The following is a 20615-nucleotide window of genomic DNA, read 5'->3' on the forward strand; positions in this document are numbered from 1 at the left end:
CTATGCTCTGTGAAGAACTATTATATGTCCTAAATCTCCCACCATTGAGTTTCAATGGACAGTCTTAGGTTTTAGTATTCTTGAGGGGAAGTGTTCCTTATCATTACCCACAAGTATAAGACTATCTAACTGGATGATCCTTATGCAGAAGGTATAACCCTGTAACAGGTAGATGATAGAGCCTAAATAGCCTGAAGACATCAGTTCCCATCTGATCTTAGAAGCTAAGAAGGGTCAGCCCTAGTTGGTTTTGGGATGGGAATCTGACAAAGAATACTGGGTGCTGTAGGCTATATTTCAGGGGAAGGAACTGGCAAAACCACCTCTGAGTATTGCCTATGAAATTCATTGGGTTGCCTTAAGTCGACACGTGATTTGAATACACACAAACAGGTAGAGGATAGATCTTGCCCTATTGAGGAAATATTCCTCACATGAAAGCTGCTCTCCTCCCTTAATTCTACAGTACTCTTTTTGAGACTATGCAATATGAGTTATTCACAGTGTTCCACAGGTATCTACATCCAACACTAATTTAAATGTTTATATTTATCATACTTTAAATCCCTAAATAGCCCATAGGTCTTTCACAGATGTCTTTACCTTGCCACTGAACTATCCAACCATGACAACATAATCTTACCTTGATACTTGCTACCAGTTCAGGCCTCATCAATCTGAATTTATCCTTGGAAAAAAAATTGCAGAAAAGTTTATTGGCCATTTGTTTTCATCAGTAATTATATATCACTTGTTTTTTCCTCCAGGCATCTTAAATGCCTGCTTTATCTGCATTATTTTTTACACAAGTATTCCAGCTCCTTTGTCTTGGCAGATTTATATTAGGGTGTCTACAAATGTCCTATTCATGGACAATTTTTGATGAGGTTTTTAAAAAATATGTTAAAACACAGCGGCCTAAATTCAACTGCTAGTTCTATATATTACAGACTCACTATGTCAGTTGTTGAATGGTGAGCGAACATTTATGTAAATTCTATCGATTCATTCACTTGCAATTGGATTTTCACCTCCCCAGTTTAATTGTTTAGTTATATCTAGGTGCAGCACTGCTGAATATTTCTGGTTGCTCATTAATGATTGAAATAGTAGTAGAATCTAGGGTAGCTAGCAGAAATCCAGCCAAAGCCTTTTTTCTCATCTACCTTTTGTTCTGTAGCCTTATTTCAAATACTGATTTAGACATTTTGTATGAATTTACTATTCTGTTCTCATGCTTGGCAACTGTTTTCTGTTTCAAGGAACAGTGAAACACTTTCAGATCTTTAAAACAAAAACAAAACCAGGAACATATACATGTAATAAGCACTTTGGGGTATTAAACTCGAGCATCTTAAAACATTCTTCATCAGTGAAAGTAATACCAGTTTTATCCTTTTCATGTTCTAATAAGAGGTTACCCAGTAATCATCAGTAGCATAACACAGAGCTTGTAGTGTATTCAATCCTCTTCAGAGACATGACTCAAGTAAATCTTTTTAGCTGATTACCTCGGATATCTTCCAGAGACAGATGCTATTTCAGCTGTAGCAGAAAGGTATTATAGTATCTGGTTTAATCAGCCATATGATTTTAGATAGGTAGACTCATATTTAAAACTAGAGCAATATTTTCCTTTTGACTGAAAAGTGCAAGTTATGAGCCCCACATAAGATAATTGTCTATCAATTTTTGGCGTGACATGGGAGCAATCCAGGGCATGCATGCTATGTGTTACCTAGTTTTGGTCAATCTACAACAGCAACGTATAAACATACTGGTTCAAAGCATTTTGAATGCATTATTGTATAAAATGCTTATGCATGTTCTCATTGCAAAAGCTCTATAACAGGGGTAGGCAACCCTTTTAAGCCGGGGGGCCGGGTTGCTGTCCCTCAGACAACTGGGGGGGCCGAAGCCAAAAAATAAATAATTAAATAATTTTAAAAAATTAAGTAAATAAATAAACCGGGACAAATGTAGGACAAAATTTTCAAATGGAGGGTACTTTTTAAATAAAATGGAGGACATGTGAAAAAATTTGCTGATTTTTTAAAAAATGTTAAGATAAATGCATGTTTCTGAGGCTTCTATAGACAATTGCCCCACCATGCCCCTCTCGCGAGACGCCAAAGGCCCTGGCGGCAATCGGCGGCAGGACCGGGCTGGGGCCGGTCCCAAGGCCTCGCCGGGCCGCATCCGGCCCGCGGGCCGCAGGTTGCCTACCCCTGCTCTATAAGTTCATATTACTATCCGCCTCCCACTCCCCATTATATTTCTGGGAAGGAACTGAGACATGAGAGAGACTTTCCCATGGCAATTTAAAACATTGATGGCAAAGGCAACTGTCAAACTGGTGCCTTCATGGTAGCCCAGTAGCTTAGCCATTGGGTCATATCTATAGGCATTTTTTTTTCTTTTTGGGACCACACTAGTCTGTGATTTCTACTGATTTTAAGAGCATAGGGCAGAGCCATACTAGATTAGGGCAAAGGGTTGTTTAATGGCCAAACAGTTCCCCATTGGATTTAAGTCAAATTACATCCTCCATCTCCTGCTCCCTAAGAACTAATACATGGAGGCATTTTGCTTCAGATACTGGAGGTGAGTTATATCCATCCTAACTGGCAGTCACTAATGGCACCATAGTCCATGAATTTATCCTCTTTTGAAACCAAGCTGACAATGATTTCCAAAGTTTAATTATGTGCTATGTGAAGAGGTACTGTAGTTCCATTTATTTGTTCTGAATCTCATACTGTATGGTTTCAGTGGATGACTCTAGGTTCCAAAGCTTCTCCATCCCTTATAGAAATGGGGGAAAGAGATGGTTACTGGCTAAGCTCCCAAGGTAAATGTTCCAAGATCTTTATGAGATCTTTGAACCTTGACAGTAGCGCACCTCAAGAGCCTGGTCCCACATTCACACAGTGATTTCTAAAGGAATTTTATTGAACACACATCTGTCTGTCCACACACAGAATGCACTGAGCAAAAAAAAAAAGCTTCACTAATAGCAAACCATAAAAGAATAAAACAAATAACTAATAAGAAGGAACCCTGAAAAATAGCCTAAATATGGCATATGGCTTAGGCCAGTTGTTTCAATAATTCAGCAAAACAAATCCAGGAGCAGAAAGTAGGACAACATTTTGGGAGTATCTGCCAGAACAGACTGGCAAGAAGTGAAGACGGATTGGGGCCATGGCCATCACATGTTGTGGCCCCAATCCACCTTGAACCCGGCCCAAAAAGGAGCGGGAAAGATCTGCTCCTTTTTGGGCAGGGAAAGAGGCACCTTTCCCAGTCCTGCCACAGCCCAAAGCTGGCTTCAAGATGCTCTGTTGGTATGCAACATGTTAATGCTACACTGCCGCAGTGTCTTAAAGCCAGCCACATCTAGTGGCTGCCCAACTTCCAGGTAGCTTCAGGATGGCTTGGGAGTGTGCAGTGTATAAACACCACGTTCACAAGCTGCCTGGACAGCTGTTTTAAATGGCTGTATGTTCTGGCCCTATTTCTTACAAAAACTGGATTATAAAAGTGCCTTCTTGTAGACACAAGCATGACTCAGCCCAGAAAAACCAGAACAGCTTTGAAATGCAAACTTTTGGACAAGTAAATCTCTTTTGAGTTTTGCTTATTCTTCCCTGCTTGCCATTCTCCCACATTAGCTTAAAAACTCATTCTAATTGTCCTCATTTTGCCAGTGGACAGGAAAAGAGGGAAAGAACAAAAAAGGGAAAGAATCCACCAGCCTATGGTGGAAGGCATTATAGTCATGTTAAAGCATAACAACTAAAAAAGAATCCCAAGCAGATCATGGTGCCTAAATGTGATTCTCAAACCAGATTTTTCCTGCTGGAGGTAAACTCTCTGGGGAATATTCATGCCTGGTAATGGATAGATTTCTTCCTGCATCATCAGATGTGCACTTCATTTAATGGTACTGGAGTAATTTGGATTACATAATCAAGTTGTTTCCAGAAGGAGTTTCCTCAATCTGACCAACAAGATTTTTTTTCAGTTACTGGCTGACCAAGGACATTGGTATTCAAACCAGCTTCCTTTCTTCAAACAATTTCTAGCCTAACTACTAATTCAATTTTTCACACATGTAACACTTTTTTGCAAGAGACCTTGTTGATTTTTCCCCCCAGGGGTATTGCCAGCATGGTGTAGTGGTTTCAGGATTGGACTATGGCTCTGGAGACCAGGGTTTGAATTCCAGCCATGTAAACCCAAAGGCTTACCTTGGACAAGTCACACTCTCTCAGTCTCAGGGGAAGGCTGTGGCAAACTTCTGAAGAAACCCATCAAGAAAACCCGATGGTAGGTTCATCTTAGGATTGCCATAAATCAGAAATTACTTGAAGGTACACAGCAATACCAACTGCCCAAATACATGCAGTCTCCCATTACTACCTCATCATTCATGCTCACTCAAAATCCATCTAATTTTTTTGTCAGTCAGCAAAGTTACAAGCCACTCTACAAAAGTACACATTTTGGTATCATTATATTCTCTTTGGGGCAAAATATAAAAACCCTGACAACTTTAGTAGCCATCCCAGCAGGCTCCTGGAGAAGGAAAAGAAACTTCTCTTTTATCAAATTACTTCAAACCACATACAACTGATCAAGAAGAATGCAAAACGATTTCTTCCCTGTACTCAACATATTTTTCAAATCAGAGCCATGCTTAGGGTAGACTGCTGGAGTGCGGGGGAGCCACATCAGCCATTGTAGGACCAAGGGATGTGTTTTAAAAAACAGACGACTTCTTGTTGTAAAAAAGGGGCCTCTCCTGGACATAAAATGGGCATGAGGGACCCAAATACATAGCAAAAATCCCCCTCAATGCCTCCTAGAAATTGTGGGGGGGGGGGGGACTTTTTTTGCAAGTGAACAACAGAGGAATGTGGCTTTCCAAGGTGTCCTGGAGAAGCAATATGGCCCCTGACTACTGACTGTTCTCTACCCCTGGAGCAGACCTATTGAAATCAGTGGGTGGAACCAGGTTTAGGGGTGTGGCTGGCGTTCGAGAAGTAGACTTTGTCCCTCCCTCAACTGTAGTCCTATTAGCAGCACACAAGGGTTTTGAGGATTGTGGATGGCAGTGGTAGATAAGGAAAACTGGATGGAAGTGAGAGAAAAGTAATAGAACATGCTTCATTTTTATTTTTTAGGAATTCCCCCTCTGCCTCCATACCACATCCCAACCCATTCAGCAGGTTCTCTACTTTCTGTGTAGCAGCATTTTCAGGGGGCTTTTAGGTGGAGGCAGAAGTATCTGTATCCAACAGGATGGCCATTGTATTTGCCATATTGTGTGTGTGAATCTATTCTTGATTTTACTTCTACTTCTTCAACAGATGCTCCAAGTTGAATTTGAGCTCTGCCAATGTTGGACTCCTATATCTTTCGAGGTTTGGCCCTGGAAGGACTCCTGTTCAACTTAAGAGCAGCTGCAGGAGGAGGGAGTAAAACTCAAAATGTACTCACTGCCCTTGTAATGGGAAATCTACTAGCTGCCCCTATCCAATCCAATAGGTCTCAGGTTATCCTTGACTGATTTGCCCATTCATTTCAATGTCTGGATCTTTCCTAAGACTGACACTCTAGATTGAACCCAATATGTATATATAATAATTATGCCAACCTTTATTTTAACATATGCCATCCAAGCAGTCCATTTCTATCAGAAGCCACTGAACCCATAGCAACATGTTTTTGTAGAAAAGAGGCCCCATATCAGCACATTTGTCAGAGCATATGTCTGAAATGGTATTAGTACAGTTAAACAGGACTACGCAGAATGATCTGTGCCCACAAGCAAAAGAAGCTTATTTAAATGAAGACAAGGAAAGAGGATTTCTCACAGATCACTGCAGAAAAATGAGCTCCGCAGAAGACCTTGAATATCCACACATCCTAATACAGTACCAGAATGGATTTTTAATATCAAAGGTAAGGCAATAACTGAAAAATATTTTGTTGTTGCTGTTACAGCTGTGAATTAAACAGTCTGGAAACTATGTTGAACATGAGTCAACAGTGTGATGCGGCAGCTAAAAAGGCCAATGCTATTTTAGGCTGCATCAATAGAAGTATAGTGTCTAGATCAAAAGAAGTAATAGTGCCACTGTATTCTGCTTTGGTCAGGCCCCACCTAGAATATTGTGTCCAGTTCTGGGCGCCACAATTCAGAAAGGACATTGAGAAACTGGAGTGTGTCCAAAGGAGGGCGACAAAAATGGTGAAGGGTCTGGAAACCATGCCCTATGAGGAACGACTTAGGGAGCTGGGGATGTTTAGCCTGGAGAAAAGAAGGTTAAGAGGTGATATGATAGCCCTGTTTAAATATTTGAAAGGATGTCATATTGAGGAGGGAGCAAGCTTGTTTTCTGCTGCTCCAGAGAACAGGACCCGGAACAATGGATGCAAGCTACAGGAAAAGAGATTCCACCTGAACATTAGGAGGAACTTCCTGACAGTAAGGGCTGTTCGACAGTGGAATGCACTCCCTCAGAGGGTGATAGAGTCTCCTTCCTTGGAGGTCTTTAAACAGAGGCTGGATGGCCATCTGTCAGGGATGCTTTGATTTGGATTTCCTGCATGGCAGGGGGTTGGACTGGATGGCCCTAGTGGTCTCTTCCAACTCTAAGATTCTATGATTCTATGATTCTATGATTCTATTGGCAAAATGGGGAAAACCTTTTAACCTACCTTTCGAAACAGCTTTAATATGAATTAAAAATACAGATGTTGTCAGTGTGCATTGGAATGGATATTGTTATTAGATTACGGAGCAGTATCAAAATAACTAGTTTAAGCTCCCTGAACTAGGAAATTCCAAAATCTCTGTTGGGGCAAGGTCGGTGGAAATCCAAAATTAAAAACTTGACAGGCAAGAAATTTATTTGCTATACTAAATTAAAATGCCTTGATATTTTTTTTTTTTACCATTTCTGCTTTAATATGTAGAATGAATAGGATTTGTTAAATCTTCTGTAGCTCATGCCCCTAGCTTCCCCTAGCTTGGCCTAAATGCCATAAAGGCACCAGCTTCTGTCTGATCTTGGAAGCTAAGCAGAGTTAGCTCTGGTTAGTAGTTGGATGGGAGACCACTAATGAAAATATGCTCTAGGCTATATTTCAGAGGGAGGAAGTGGCAAAACCCATTAAATTAATGGGGTTTCCATAAGCCAACAGGTGACTTAAAGGCACACATACAAATATAGAGCTTATGCCCCTACATTGACCTTGTTATCACCTAAAGTTTGTTATCTTTGGCTGTTAACTTGTTGCACTTCTAGTATATTGGTTGGTATAGTTGTCTGTTCATAGAAATTTCACTCCATATGACTGATGAAGTGGACCAGAATCCACGAAATGCTAGAAGTGTCTTTTTCCCAAAGGTGTTACAGGATTCTATTATATCCTTCTAATATTTCAGATGGAAAGAATGTACAGAACAAAAGACAGATCTGATTTACACATGCTAAAATTCTTCACTAGTGTGAAATCAAATGTAGACCTAATATCATCACTTTTCTTCTCCAGTCTGGTTTTTAACATCCTTGTCTGATGAAGAAGTTTCAAAAGTTTACATTGCATATTTTATTCTTTTTTAGTTGGCCCCATAAAGATATCACTGTTTTGTGGATTTTGGACTTTGTTGTATTTTGCTGCATGGCTAACACAGCTATCCCAGAATATATATCCTGCATTTGACATATTAGCTTTTCTAACAGAGATAAGGAACACAACCTACATTGGCAACTGACTACTGAAAGTTTCCCTGCATCTTTCCAAATTTATGCTATCTCTAATCTAGCCAAATGACACTTAAAACTTATTAAAGCTTTATGAAGAAGGTTAACTTTTGTCCCTGAAAACACAGATAATAAAACAAGATCTGAGTCAGTCTTATCTCATGGACAATAATCTGATTTATCTCACCAAAAGCAAACAAACAAACAGAATTTATAAATGAGAAAACAAGACCAACGTAGGTGTTAACAGAAACCTAGTTCTTCACATTTATTCCAATTATTGGGAGAATGAATTCAGGTGGGCTGGTATTAAATATCACCTTTTAAGCCATTTTATCCAATGCTGAGTTCACTTATCAAGAAGCATTAAGCCATTAGTCTAATCTATCAGTATCTGGAGAAAACATGGGTGAGGTATATATGTAGGAAATCATAAGGAAATCATACTGGTACAAAACAATAAGGACTTCTGCTTACAGTTGTGACTTTAATATGATTTATGTTTTCAATTTGTTTCTGACTTATGGCAATCTTAAGGCGAACCTAACATCTTGGCAAGATTTCTTCAGAGTGGGGTATACCTTTGCCTCCTTCTGAAGTTGAGAGAGTGTGACATGCCCAAGATTACACAGTGACTGAGCAGGTTTAAACCACTACATCATGCTCACTCCTACGCTTAACATACTAGGGAGTTCTGGTTTTTCATGCAGCAACAAAATATATGAGAGATGTAAATGACACATATAAATCACTACATATGAGCAGTGCTTTGTTGCTACATTAAAGCTTAATCAAAGTTCTATAATGGAAGGTTTCATTGTCATTCTGCCTTTCCAGTGTAAACACATCTCCCAAGGCTGTGTAGTCTCTCCTTGTTGGTGACTTTAATTGCTGCTCCTTCCTTTGCCTTTAGGTGATGTTCACTGCCTGTGAACTGGGAATTTTTGATCTCCTGAGAGAATCAGGGAAGAACCTATCCTCAAAGGTCATTGCAGAACAGCTGGGTTGCAGCCTTCATGGAATGGAGAGGCTTCTGGATGCCTGTGTTGGTTTAAAGCTCTTGAGAGCAGAGGTGAACCAAGAAGAAGGTAACATGACCAACCACTCCACTTATGGTCTCTGCACTCACCAGGTTATATTACATCAACACGATGCAGAAGTTGAAATATGAAATCTGAACATGTGGCCAAGGAACTGCAGTGTGTGGGCAAGTTAGCAAACCTTATTAATGAAAAAGAAAGCATTAAGCAAGGACAAGCTGCAATAATTTGCATTTGTCCCAGCCTGCAGGGAAGGGCAAGTTTCCACCAACCCTATCCCCTGTTGAGTTAGTTGAGTGCCAACTACTTTTGTACTTTGAACTCAAAGGTTATTCAGACAGTGAAAATAATTCTGGTTGAATGTGGGTTGAATCTTTGTTGCTTGCATGCGTTTCAAATGTACCTGATTAAGTCTTGGGGGAAGGGGCTGTAAACAAACCCTCACTTAACTCAGGATAATCAATCCTGTTTTTTCCGCAAGTTTTCCTAAAAGATTTGCATTGTTGGCTATGTGAATAACCAATGCAAATAGACCTGGGATAAACCAGGATAAAACTCTGCATGTGTTCAATGTGTTTTGAATACATCTGCATCATCAACTCCATCTTTATGCGCAGTGCTGACAGATGTGAACAACAGAACTCACAGAGATGTGCAAAGATGTGGTTCCGACTTAAAAAAATAGTGTGAACAACAAAATTGGAATGTACAGTACACCCGTGTCATACGCGGATGCACCATACACCGCTTCCAGCATACCTGAAAGCCGCCAGGGAGCCCGTGGGAGCGCGCGGGGAGGAAGGGGCGGCACGTCCCATTAAGAGTAATGGGGCACACGCCGCCGCACCACCGTGCAATGCATGAGCCCCATTATTTTCAATGGGGTTCGAGCATATGTAGGTTTTTTTACGCCGGAGATCCAGAACGGATCCCCCGTGTAAAAAAAGGGCACACTGTATGAGTGAAATTGTTCACATAGTCACACTAACAAAAACAATGTCCTTAGTTTCTAGCAATCAAAGTAACCTGAGTAACAAGAGGAAAAGTGGTAGTAGGATGGGACCTAGGACATTTGACACACATCTAAAACAGTGAGACAACAAGGGATTAATTAGAACTGTCCCTGCCAAATCAGGATAGTTGGAGTGTCCCCACCCCCATTAAAAAACAAAAGAAAATGGAATGGAAATAGGAATGGGCTTCCAGCCACTTCTGGTTTGGATTTTTAATGTTTTTGTCACACTTCTGGACCAGCTGCAGTCCACAGACAGGTGGTATATAAAAGAAGTAGCTCCCAGACCATCTCCCATTGCCTGTTCCAATGTATGTCACGTACAGAGATGGATATTGGAGCAACGATCCTGATTCAAACTTGTTGTAATGGGCTTTCATCTGGTATTGATTGTACAAGAAAGGATTTGGGGGGTTGAGGTAGCTTGATGAAAATATTGACCCTATGTATAGCTGCTAAAAACAGATTCCATGTTTGAGGATCAACAAGAAAGGGTTAGGGTTGAAAATGAAACTTGAAATATTGTACTGCCTTTGTACAAATCTATATTTTGATTACTGAGAAAAATTCTGGACACCACATTTCAAAAATTATATTTCAGAACTGAGAGGGGGATAGAAAGGGATAATACGAATGATTGAGAAAATGGATAATTTCACTTATAAGGGAATACTTACAACATTTGTGATTTTTTTAGTTTAAGAGAAAGGTAAGAATATAATGAAAGTGTACAAATTTGGCATTGGTGGAGCAAGTGGATTCAGTGAGACCTAGAATTTTGAATGGGTTTAGCATTTGTCCAGAAGATGCCCCTGAAAAATATGTGACTAGAAATGATAAAAATATTAACCTGGGCTGCTGCCACACTTTGATACTGCTTTAACTGTCCTGGCTTCATCCTATGGAAACTTGGCATTTGTAGTTTGATGTGGCACCAGAGGCCTGACAGAGAAGAATAAATATCTCACAAAACTACAAATCCCAGAATTCCATAGCATTGAGTCATGGCAATTAAAGCGGTGTCAAAGTGCATTAATACTGCAGTGTAAATGCAGCCCTGTAACGTGGTAGAACTGAAAACTGAATGGGAGTTCTGAATCTGGCTTTAATGTGTTTTCTAAATCCAGTTTTCTTGTGATTAAAATGAAGATGAATAACAAGAGCTGTATTATTACCCACAGTGTAAAGTTCTGATTCTCCTCTCTCATTTCTTCTTCTTCTTTTTTTAGCTCTTTATGGAAACACAGAAATATCCAATCTCTACCTCACCAAATTGGGTCCCAAGTCTCAGTATCATAATCTGATGTACTACTCCAAAACCATCTATCTGTGCTGGCACTACCTGGCAGATGCTGTAAGGTAAGGTGGATAAGAAGTGATCTTATGTTCCACAAGAGCATAGTGCACTTCTGCAAAGCTCTTTGCAGAGAATCATGGCACCCCCTTTTCATAGAACTTTGTATTCAAGGCAGTTGGGGAAAGTAACTGATTCATTGCTAATCATGATCAAAGAATGTTAAAGTGCTTGTTGCTTGCAAAGGAGTACTCAAAGCAGAGAAAAGTTACTATTTTGAATGAGATCCCTGAATCCCAGACAGAGTGATAATAGGGATTCGGAGAGTTGTCACCCATAAAAGAAAAAGAAAAAGTTTCCAAGCTTTGAGACTGCTTCAAAGTTACTACTGATATATTCCACTGTTCATGTTTCATTCTGAACACAAATGCTAAAATTGCAGTATCTCTGAGGACAAAGGTATTGCAGGTGTGAGAAAGTATCTAGGGAACACTTAGTCATAATAACACTATTTGTGGAAATAGTTCCCTTGGGATACCTGCCAGTGAAGAACAGGCATGTAGGCATTGAGATGCTGTTGTCTGTGTGGAAGAAAACAAAAAAGGAAATGAGATTTTTTTGTGACTGAGAAACAACATATGGTTCTCTGCTTGGGCTCCTGTGAAGTTATTATTATCAGCATCATTATTATAAAGCCCTACTTCACAATCCCAAATGGAATGAATAAGAACTATGCAACTGACATTTTCTGTATGACTATAGATATACAGTAGAAACACATTTAAGACTGCATTTACTCAGGGTTTTTTGAGGCCAGTATTTTAAAAGAAAACAGGCTTGATCATTGGCCCTGGTCTAGAGAAAGCAATAAATAACCAAGAAATGTAGGACACTATGAAATACAGGGTGAAAGCCAAGGAGAGGAAATCTTTAGGCATTTGAAGATATACGTATAAAACTTCCATATATATTTATATAATTTGAAATTAAAGACAAAGGGACTATAAAAGAGAACAGCCAATTATATTTTACATGCTGATATTTTTAAGGTTATATATAATATCGGGCTGCAATTTATTTTTAACTGCTGTTTGTGAAATTGAGGATTATACTTTATATCATTTTTTTTTAAAAAAACTTTTTGAAGTTGTGTAGTGCCCCTGAAGGAGATATTCAGAACATATTGGGCTTGATAAATATTTTTTGTGTTTATTTCTTTCTTAGCAGGCCCCGTACATTTTGAATCTCCTCCAGGGGCAGTATATCATTTAAGTACTGTATAAAGCATCCAGTGGAAGTTATAGCCTCCATACAAAAATAGTACAGGCATATACTCCTGTCTTCAGTCTCACAAATTTCTCACCCATATATCTATATTTGAGCTCATAAAGAGATAAGATTTTTCATAAAGCTATCATGTTTTACAACATGAGTGGTCAAATTATGGTCCAGTTGTTGTTACACTGCAACTTCCTACACCCCTCCAAGCTATCATTTCATTAATGATGGCAGACTTAGAGGCTGTGCAGACCGCCCCTAAGGGGCAAAGGAACTGCTTTTTGCGGCTCCTTTTTGTGCCCTGGAAAGGCCAGATCGGGGCAATGGCATGTGGTTGCTGAAGCCCCTATCTGGTGCAGCTGGAAGCAGCTGCAGGCTGCTCCTCAGGAAAGTCAGTATATTTCATTAAAGACAGCTTAGACACCATTTAGGTTATTTTACATCTAAATATCAATTTAGTAATAACTATGCATGGGAGAGCCAATTCATTTTTATTAGTGAATGAGGAGTTTTTATTTAATAATGAAATTTAAATATAAAAATTAAAATATAAATACAAAAACAGTTCATTTTTCTATATTCCCATTGAAAATTCCACCAAACTCTCTCCTGCCCTGCTGCATTGATGTGTGACCATGAAGCACTTGTCTAAGCTTACAAAACAAGCAAAACCTGCCCTTCTTTGGTTCTAAATTATCATTCACATGCTGAAAACTGTTAATACCCCAGCTGCAATGCTGGCTGATTAGAAGTGAACAGAGTCTGGCGTATTTATTCTTTGACTGCTACAATTCCAGGAGAGTTAAACTGCCTGAAGTTCATTCAAATATGTATATGACCAGAACTGCTCCCCACACAGCCCACTTGAAGAAAGGAAACCCCAACTGCACCAGTTTGCTGTTTGATGGGGTGGGGGAAGTGGCATGATTTCATTTACTTCCAGCTTTCTCTCCCTTCCTCCTGCACAGCGGTCTGGAAGAGGTAGATAAGATCTGACAGCTGAATGGAAGGGAAGTAAGTGCCCAGAGTGCAGCACCTTGCTTGCAGTATTGAGGGAATAATTCCCTCTGGCTCAATTAAGAATGAGCCTGCTTGGCAACAGCAACCTTCCTCGGAAACTGTTGTGATGGTGGCAGAGGGTGTGGAGAAACACATCTGCTTTCTAAGAGTTCTCTCTCTGGCTTGTCATGTTCATACATGTGTGTTGATGATAAGGCGGCTTTTCTTATTTCGACTGGTGCTCACCGCAACTGTAACAGCCTGATGCTTGAAAATTCAGTTATTTCTCCTTCAATTTAACCCCCCCCCCCCCAAACTCAGGCTACTTTCTTTTGTGAGCTGACTTGAAAAATCTTCTCATCTCTCTGTCCTCCCTGCCTTTTGTAGCTAATGCTTTTCCAAAATAAGTTTCACATAGCAAGGAGACATGCAGTTCCGGGGCAATGGGAGGTGAATCCACTTTGGGGTTTAGCCTGAATTTAAAAGGAGCAATCCAAGGTTACCTTTGGTCCCATCCCAGAAGAAAAGTGGGATACTAAATAAATAAAAAATATCTTTATTTTCAGGATGAGGGCCAGTACCTTGGATAGCTTTGGGTATGGTGCCAACAGAAATGTGGGGTATAAATTTTAAATACATAAAAATAAATAAAATATTTCCTCTGAACCTGGTGATTCATTGCCCCGTGAACATGGACATTATCAGAGACCACCAGGTTTTATTCCACCATTGTCCATACTGTTGGGCAAGGTATGATGGGATCTGCTGCTATAAAATTTGGCTTCCTACCCTTTATCCCTTCTCCCTACCCCTTCCATTCATTAATGAAAGTTCTTTTAACTAAGAATAAACATTCTTAGACCTTTCTCCAATGTCACATTTGTTCTGAGGTGTGTGTTGAACGAGAGTCAAAGAACATAGAATCAATGGCACTTGAAAGTTAGGCTGCCAGATAATTTGTGCCCATTTCTCTTTTCATTCCTAAGGGAGGGGAAAAAACAATATCAGAGAGCATTTGGCATTTCATCAAAAGATGTATTTGAAGCACTTTACAGGTAAGATCTCCATGCAGTAACTTAATATTAAAAGTGTAACTTTTGTCTTTGGTAATATATTGTGTGTGTTTTTTAAATAAATCTCAGTGTCAGACTTGTAAAATTGAATATCAGTTACTCCAGCCTGAATCCTATTGATAGTCCCATCTAGAGTAGACCTTCTGAATCATTTGCTGAATAGTGAATCAACACTTATGTAAATCCTTTTCATTCAATGCATCTACCCTGATTGGGAACTCTAATTTAGGCCAGGGGCAGGCAAAAGGTGGCTTTTACATCAGCACCAAGGACCATTTTTGTGGCTCCCAGATGTCAATAATTCAAATCTACCAAATGGCTTATAGAAGGCATGTAAGCATTTTCATTATGCCCCCCTTCCCATATCATTTTAGGCCCAAGAAACCTTTTCTTAAAATGGGGTGGAAAAAAATGAATATCCAGTCACTTTGGGGCTCAACAGACCATCCCGAAAGGGCAGGCTGGAGCCACCTGTTTTCGCTCCTGAGGGAGCCCGCAGCAACCAAACTGTGCAGGCTCTCTCTGCACCAAAAAGAATCTGCTAAAAGCAAGTTCTTCTTGGTGTGCGTGGCCACCATCATGAGTGTGCCATTGGCGCACTGTGGTGCATTGATGATGCAAGCGCAGTGCCGTGACATGTGGACGCTGTGCCGCACCTGCATCATCATGGCGGCCCCCGTGTGGATGGGAGGCCGCCATGATGGTGCTGCCACCACACGCTATGACTCAGGAGCGTGTGGATACTCCACACTCCCAAGCCATAATTTTGGCCCCAGGTTGCCACAAACCAGCAATCTGTATTGGGCCTTTGTGTTGTAAAAAAGACATTCATGGGCCTAAAATGCCCCTCAAAGTATGGCAAACACCCCCAAATGCCTCTTAGAGAACCTCTGGGGGCAAAACATTTGACTTTTTTTGTAGAGGTATGACCTTCCAAGTTCACCTGGGTCATTACTGCATCTCTCTAGCTTCTGATAGTCACCAATCTCTACTTTAGGCCAGTGTGTTTTATTAAAGGCAGCTCTAAGGTAGTGAGTTGAGATCCATTGTAATTATATAATAAGTAAAAGTGTTTGTGTGTATGTGTATATTGATCCTCATAGATCAGTTTCCATACACTATTTAGAGTCCTGCATTTACAAGAAATTAATTCCTCTATATATGCAGGAATCCAGGAATTTCCTATGGGTTTGAATGAACCATTGCATACATGATTTTTTTTTGTTTTGCCTACAAGGAATGCATCATTCATGCAAGAGGGAGAACAAATTCATTGATTTTCAGATCTGTTTCTGCTTTTGAAATGAATGGGTCAGTCTGCATGGATACTGAACCATAGATGATAGTGTTTAATCTGTGAATTCATGAATGTCACATAATTTTAGTTTGTGTGAATAACTATTACAATGTATATTGATGATGCAATTTCAAATTTGTAGGTCAGAGGAAGAAATGATAAAGTTCATGTATGGGCTGAATGCCACTTGGAGCATATGTGGCAGAGATGTGCTAGTTGCATTTGATCTTTCTCCATTTACTGTGATTTATGATCTCGGAGGTAAGCTAAAGAATTTTCAGTTTCTGGCTTATTCAACTATGGAGATGTCAAGATGCTTATCCCAAAGTTGCCATGCACACAGCAGTTTGTGTCTTTGGACATATAATTGGCCTAATGAAGTAGAGGGACTACAACTGTGGGTAACTGATTTTATGGATTGTGTGTTGTGTGCCTTCAAGTTGTTTCCAATTTATGGTGTCTCCAAGGCAAAATCACGGGGTTTCATGGCAAGATTTGTTTAGACGAAATTTGCCATTGCCTTCCCCTGAGCCTGAGAGGATGTGACCTGCCCAGGGTCACCAAGGGGATTTGATGGCTGAGTGGGATTCGAACCCTGGTCTCCAGAGTCATAATCCAATGCTCAATCCATGCTGGCTGTAGCAGTTAGAATGGAATAATAGCACTCTAACAGAAGTGTGATATTGTTGCCAGTTGCAATCTCTGTACTGCCTCAGCTCAAGTAGAGCTAGGCACATCAAGCGCGTTCTCCAGTCCTATTATTATTATAGTGGCTGGCATGTTCTGCTCTACAGTTGTGCTAGCATATGGTGAGGATCAAAAGCCTAATAGCATTTCAGGAAATTCTCAAAGGCTGTGTTCCAGTGGTGGAGAAGTAAAAAAGGTGGGACTAAAAGCACCATCATATTTAAGCTTAAAGTGCTCAATGCCCACAGTTTAGAGGAGGCACTTCAAGCTTTTAGAATGGAGGAAAAAACTGCTCAGAAGCTGGGAAACTACCAAGTAATGGTGCCATGGGAAAAGGAGAATGGGCATGAGAAAGTTCAAAGGCCTCTGAGTATTTCTTGTCTAAGAAAATCCTATGAAAAATAAGCCATAAATCAAAAGGTGACTTTGGGGCTTGACAGCGTTTGGATTAACTTTGTGTTATTTCATGTTAACTGCAACGTTGTGTGATAAACATTGGGCATTTCCAGGTTATCTTCGTGTTATATAACTTTTGTTTTCCTGTGGGATCTCACTAATGTGATAAACTCCAGAGAGAGAGAGAGGGAGAGAGAGAGAGAGAGAGAGAACAGTTACTGCTATGCCAAGTGTAGGTTATGTCTAAACTTATTCTAATTTTTCTCTGAAAAGGAGGTGCTGGTGCCCTGGCCCATGAATGTATTTCACTGTATCCCAACAGTGCAGTCACAATTTTTGACCTTGCTAAAGTAATAGAAACAACAAAAAAGCATTTTGTATCTTCAGAAGAACGCCGGATTACTTTTCATGAAGGTAAATGCAGCTTCTTTAAGGGTTGTGTTCCCTGTGCATCTTGTTTCACACACAGGCTTACAGCTGGAAAGAAAGAAGGAGAAGAGCATCACTTTCTATATAAAATCTTTTCCCCTCTCTGTAGGACAGGGGTGGGACCTGAAGCAGAAACATGAGCTACCTCCAGAACCCCAGAGACATGTTTATAGGGTCTTGGCCCACCAGATGCTAAAAATTGATTATTATTTTTTTTTAAAAAAAATGAGAATCACAAATTCTGGAAGCTTTGAGATCTGTAACTCATTCTTCTGTTTTGTTCCCCTGGGGTTTTACAAAGATGGATTTGCACTTTCTTAAATGTAGATTATACCAGAAGTTGATCCTTTGGTATCTTAGGGCTCTTTCACACTAACTGCCATGGTTCCATCCATACAAAATCCTGGGACTGGTGGCATCGGGAGAAGTGTTTAGAATGTCCAGCCAAAGAGCTCTAGTGTCTCACCAAAGTACAAACTCCAGGACTCCATAGGATACAGCCATGGAAATTAATGTGGCATAACAATGCTATCATTGTGGAGCGTGAAGAAGTCCCTGGTCTGACTGAATATAATTGATTTATTGAATGTTCTGAATGGTTAATATTTATTTGTAAATAGACACTTAAAATCTTTGTTATGAATACTAACAGTCCCTTCTGAGCCTGTCCTTGCTTTCTTTTTGGTGCCAAATTAAAATATCCCCCCCCCCCCCCGCCCCCAAGCATTTTAAAGTTTGATTCAATTATGCAATGCCATCTGTGTGGTTGTAGGGTAAAATATAATCAAATCCCCACAAACAAACAGTTTTGTTTCTTGCCCATTGTGTTCTCTGTTGTCCTAATCACAGTAAGGAAAGAATTGTGAGATATTTATTAAGTCAGTGGAGTTATTTTCTTGACATTCTTAAACTTGATCTGCTGTTGAGAGGCAATAGTCCATGTGTGTGACAAATTTTGATTTTGTTGGTATGAAAATTCAGGGCAAATTTTTGAGACAAAATTAATTCTTCAGTTGGTCTTTTAAAAACTTTTGCTATATATAACATGCTTGAATAACATAGTGTGCTGACTCAACAGAAATCAATGTATTGAATTTGTTTGTTTCCCCTGACATTTCAATACAGGAGATTTTTTTAAAGATCCTATTCCAGAAGCTGACCTGTATATTTTAGCAAGGATCCTCCATGACTGGGAAGATGAGAAATGTGTGCAGCTGCTTACAAAAGTGCAAAAGGTCTGCAAACCCGGTATGTATGTATGTGGAAAACAGGATATTACCTTATGAGCCCTGTTCTCGCTGCAATCTCACCAGTTAATAAAAAAGGAAATTTACCAGTTTCAGAGCAGCCATGATTGAACGTCTTTTCAACTGCATGATTGGGGCTGCTTTTGCCATTATGTTCTCTTCCTGACTCCACTTAACCTCATCTCCCTGTCCTATTCCCTACACAACATGTCTTTCATTTCAATTTTCAGTTTCTCACACAATTCCTGAATTCTGTTAATATGACTTGAGTTTAAAAGAAAGAAAGAAAGAAAGAAAGCAAAGGCAATTAGCCTGCTTGGGAATAGTGAGGAGGAGAGAAGACAGGGGGAGAGGAGGATATACTGACACCATGGGACTGCTAATATTGCAGTTGTCCTGGCAGTGACATTTCACACCTGGGACCAGTGCAATTGCAAGTTCATTGATGAGTAACAATCCAGACTTATTTCACTTTGAGAGTAGACCTTTGACTTGTTAAAATAACATAAAATCCTCATCTCAGTGATCCAGTTCCTTATTATGATGTAGGAGATTATTAGACGGGGGAACGAAACATCCTTGTCCCGTCCTTTTCCTGTTCTGATAGCATGGTCGTGAGAAAATTTTCATATGATGTCGTGCTTATCCAGACATTATCCCATCTGGAAAGTGTGATTGACTGTGATCGCGTGAAAGACTTTCAAACGACATTGCGCAGATCCCATCATTTTCCCGTCATTGAAATGGCATTGCCCAACATTTTGCATTAATGGGAGTTCGCATTAATGTAATGCCACTTCAATGACCGGATAATAGCACTGCAGTCTGAAAGCCTATTGTGGGATCGCAGTCAAAGACAGGATAAGGACGGGCGAGTGATCCTGTCCTTACCCCTGTGATAATCTTAATTTCATGGCCCTTGAGGATGAGCAATTTAAGATCTTTCAGATATTATTGAGTTGCACCTCTTATCAGTCCCAAGCAACAATGAAAGAAGATGGGGCATGAGTCCTATGTGAAGGCCACATGTTGCCTACCTCTATGTAGCATTAAGCATTAAATGAGCGGTACTTCCCAGGTAAACAGTGCTGTCTCTGTGTTGAACTGCTCAGTTGAGGTTGCAAAGATATTTGGGAGAAGAGGGACAGATTGGGTTGTGTGTTACAGTGATGGTTTCATGAATCTTATATCCCAACTAGGTGGTGGAGTCCTGCTTATTGAAACACTTCTGAATGAGGACAAAAGTGGACCACTGGAAAGCCAACTCTATTCTCTTAATATGCTTGTTCAGACAGAAGGAAAAGAGCGGACTGCAACAGAGTATGGCAAACTCCTCACAGCAGCAGGTTTCCAAGAGACTGAAATCAAGATAACTGGGAAGCTGTATGATGCCATTTTAGGAAGGAAATAATTTAGTCTCTGCTGCTCTAGATCATATGTACACGTAAACTAACATTGACTATAGAGTATAGTTCCAATGCTCTTCATCCAATTCACTAGTTTAAAATAGCAAAAATCATGCCAGTAGCAATGTAACAGCTATGAAATGTTGCAGCACGAATTTGTTTAACTATAGTCTACCTTAAAAGAGTGTCTCCTTGACTCTTTCCCCCCTTCAATTTCCCAAATAGTCCACATAGTACATACAGTATTTGTAGGTAACCATCCTAGTCATTGGCTTAGATCTCAGACATTGGGGTATTGTGGAGTGTTAAGAAAAATGGTGACAGTGAAATATCAGTCATGGAATAACAACACAAACCAAAAAACAGCAAGCTTACACTGTAATAGTCCAGAAAAGAAGGGGAACACTAATAATTGATGTGGATGATTAAATAATTATAACAGAGACGTGTCTCATTTACTAAAACATATACAATTGTATTGATAATATTGTCACTTCATAACACACATAAGAACAACCGTATATGCATATGTGACACTGTACTGTAACCTTGTAATTGTCTCTAATAATCCAAGTCCATATAATAAAGCTGCAGCAACCCAGTCCCATCAATCAACAGAAAAAATCATTATTGGTGCTTGCAGCCAAGAGGCATGAAAATGTGGCACGTGGTCTTCACA

General features: G+C 39.9%; 1 protein-coding gene across 2 annotated transcripts; it reads left to right on the forward strand.

Annotated features, from left to right (window-relative positions):
* Positions 1-5783: 5783 nt before the first annotated feature.
* LOC149319364 (acetylserotonin O-methyltransferase-like) lies at positions 5784-20348 on the forward strand. Of its 2 annotated transcripts, XM_089508049.1 has the most exons (8): positions 5784-5970; positions 8692-8866; positions 11060-11189; positions 14388-14456; positions 15914-16032; positions 17128-17268; positions 18409-18531; positions 19730-20348. In XM_089508049.1, exons 1-8 carry the CDS (start codon positions 5785-5787, stop codon positions 19939-19941), a joined length of 1155 nt encoding a protein of 384 aa, XP_089364175.1. In that variant the 5' UTR covers position 5784; the 3' UTR covers positions 19942-20348. The 2 variants fall into 2 exon arrangements, with proteins under 2 accessions (XP_089364175.1, XP_089364176.1); XM_089508050.1 differs by lacking the exon at positions 17128-17268.
* The last annotated feature ends 267 nt before the right edge of the window (positions 20349-20615 follow it).

Source organism: Sceloporus occidentalis, unplaced genomic scaffold (assembly GCF_023333645.1).
Source record: "Sceloporus occidentalis isolate IW3139 unplaced genomic scaffold, rSceOcc1.0.p SCAF_2, whole genome shotgun sequence".
In the NCBI taxonomy this organism is placed as follows: domain Eukaryota; kingdom Metazoa; phylum Chordata; class Lepidosauria; order Squamata; family Phrynosomatidae; genus Sceloporus; species Sceloporus occidentalis.

What these genes read in the sequence shown, in the direction of transcription:
- LOC149319364 (XM_089508049.1), top strand. Translation starts at nt 5,785, where the DNA reads ATGGTATTAGTACAGTTAAACAGGACTACGCAGAATGATCTGTGCCCA. An exon ending in GTATTTGAAGCACTTTACAG is followed by an intron (nt 14,457 to 15,913) that starts GTAAGATCTCCA and finishes TCAAATTTGTAG; the next exon opens with GTCAGAGGAAGAAATGATAA. An exon ending in CCGGATTACTTTTCATGAAG is followed by an intron (nt 17,269 to 18,408) that starts GTAAATGCAGCT and finishes ATTTCAATACAG; the next exon opens with GAGATTTTTTTAAAGATCCT.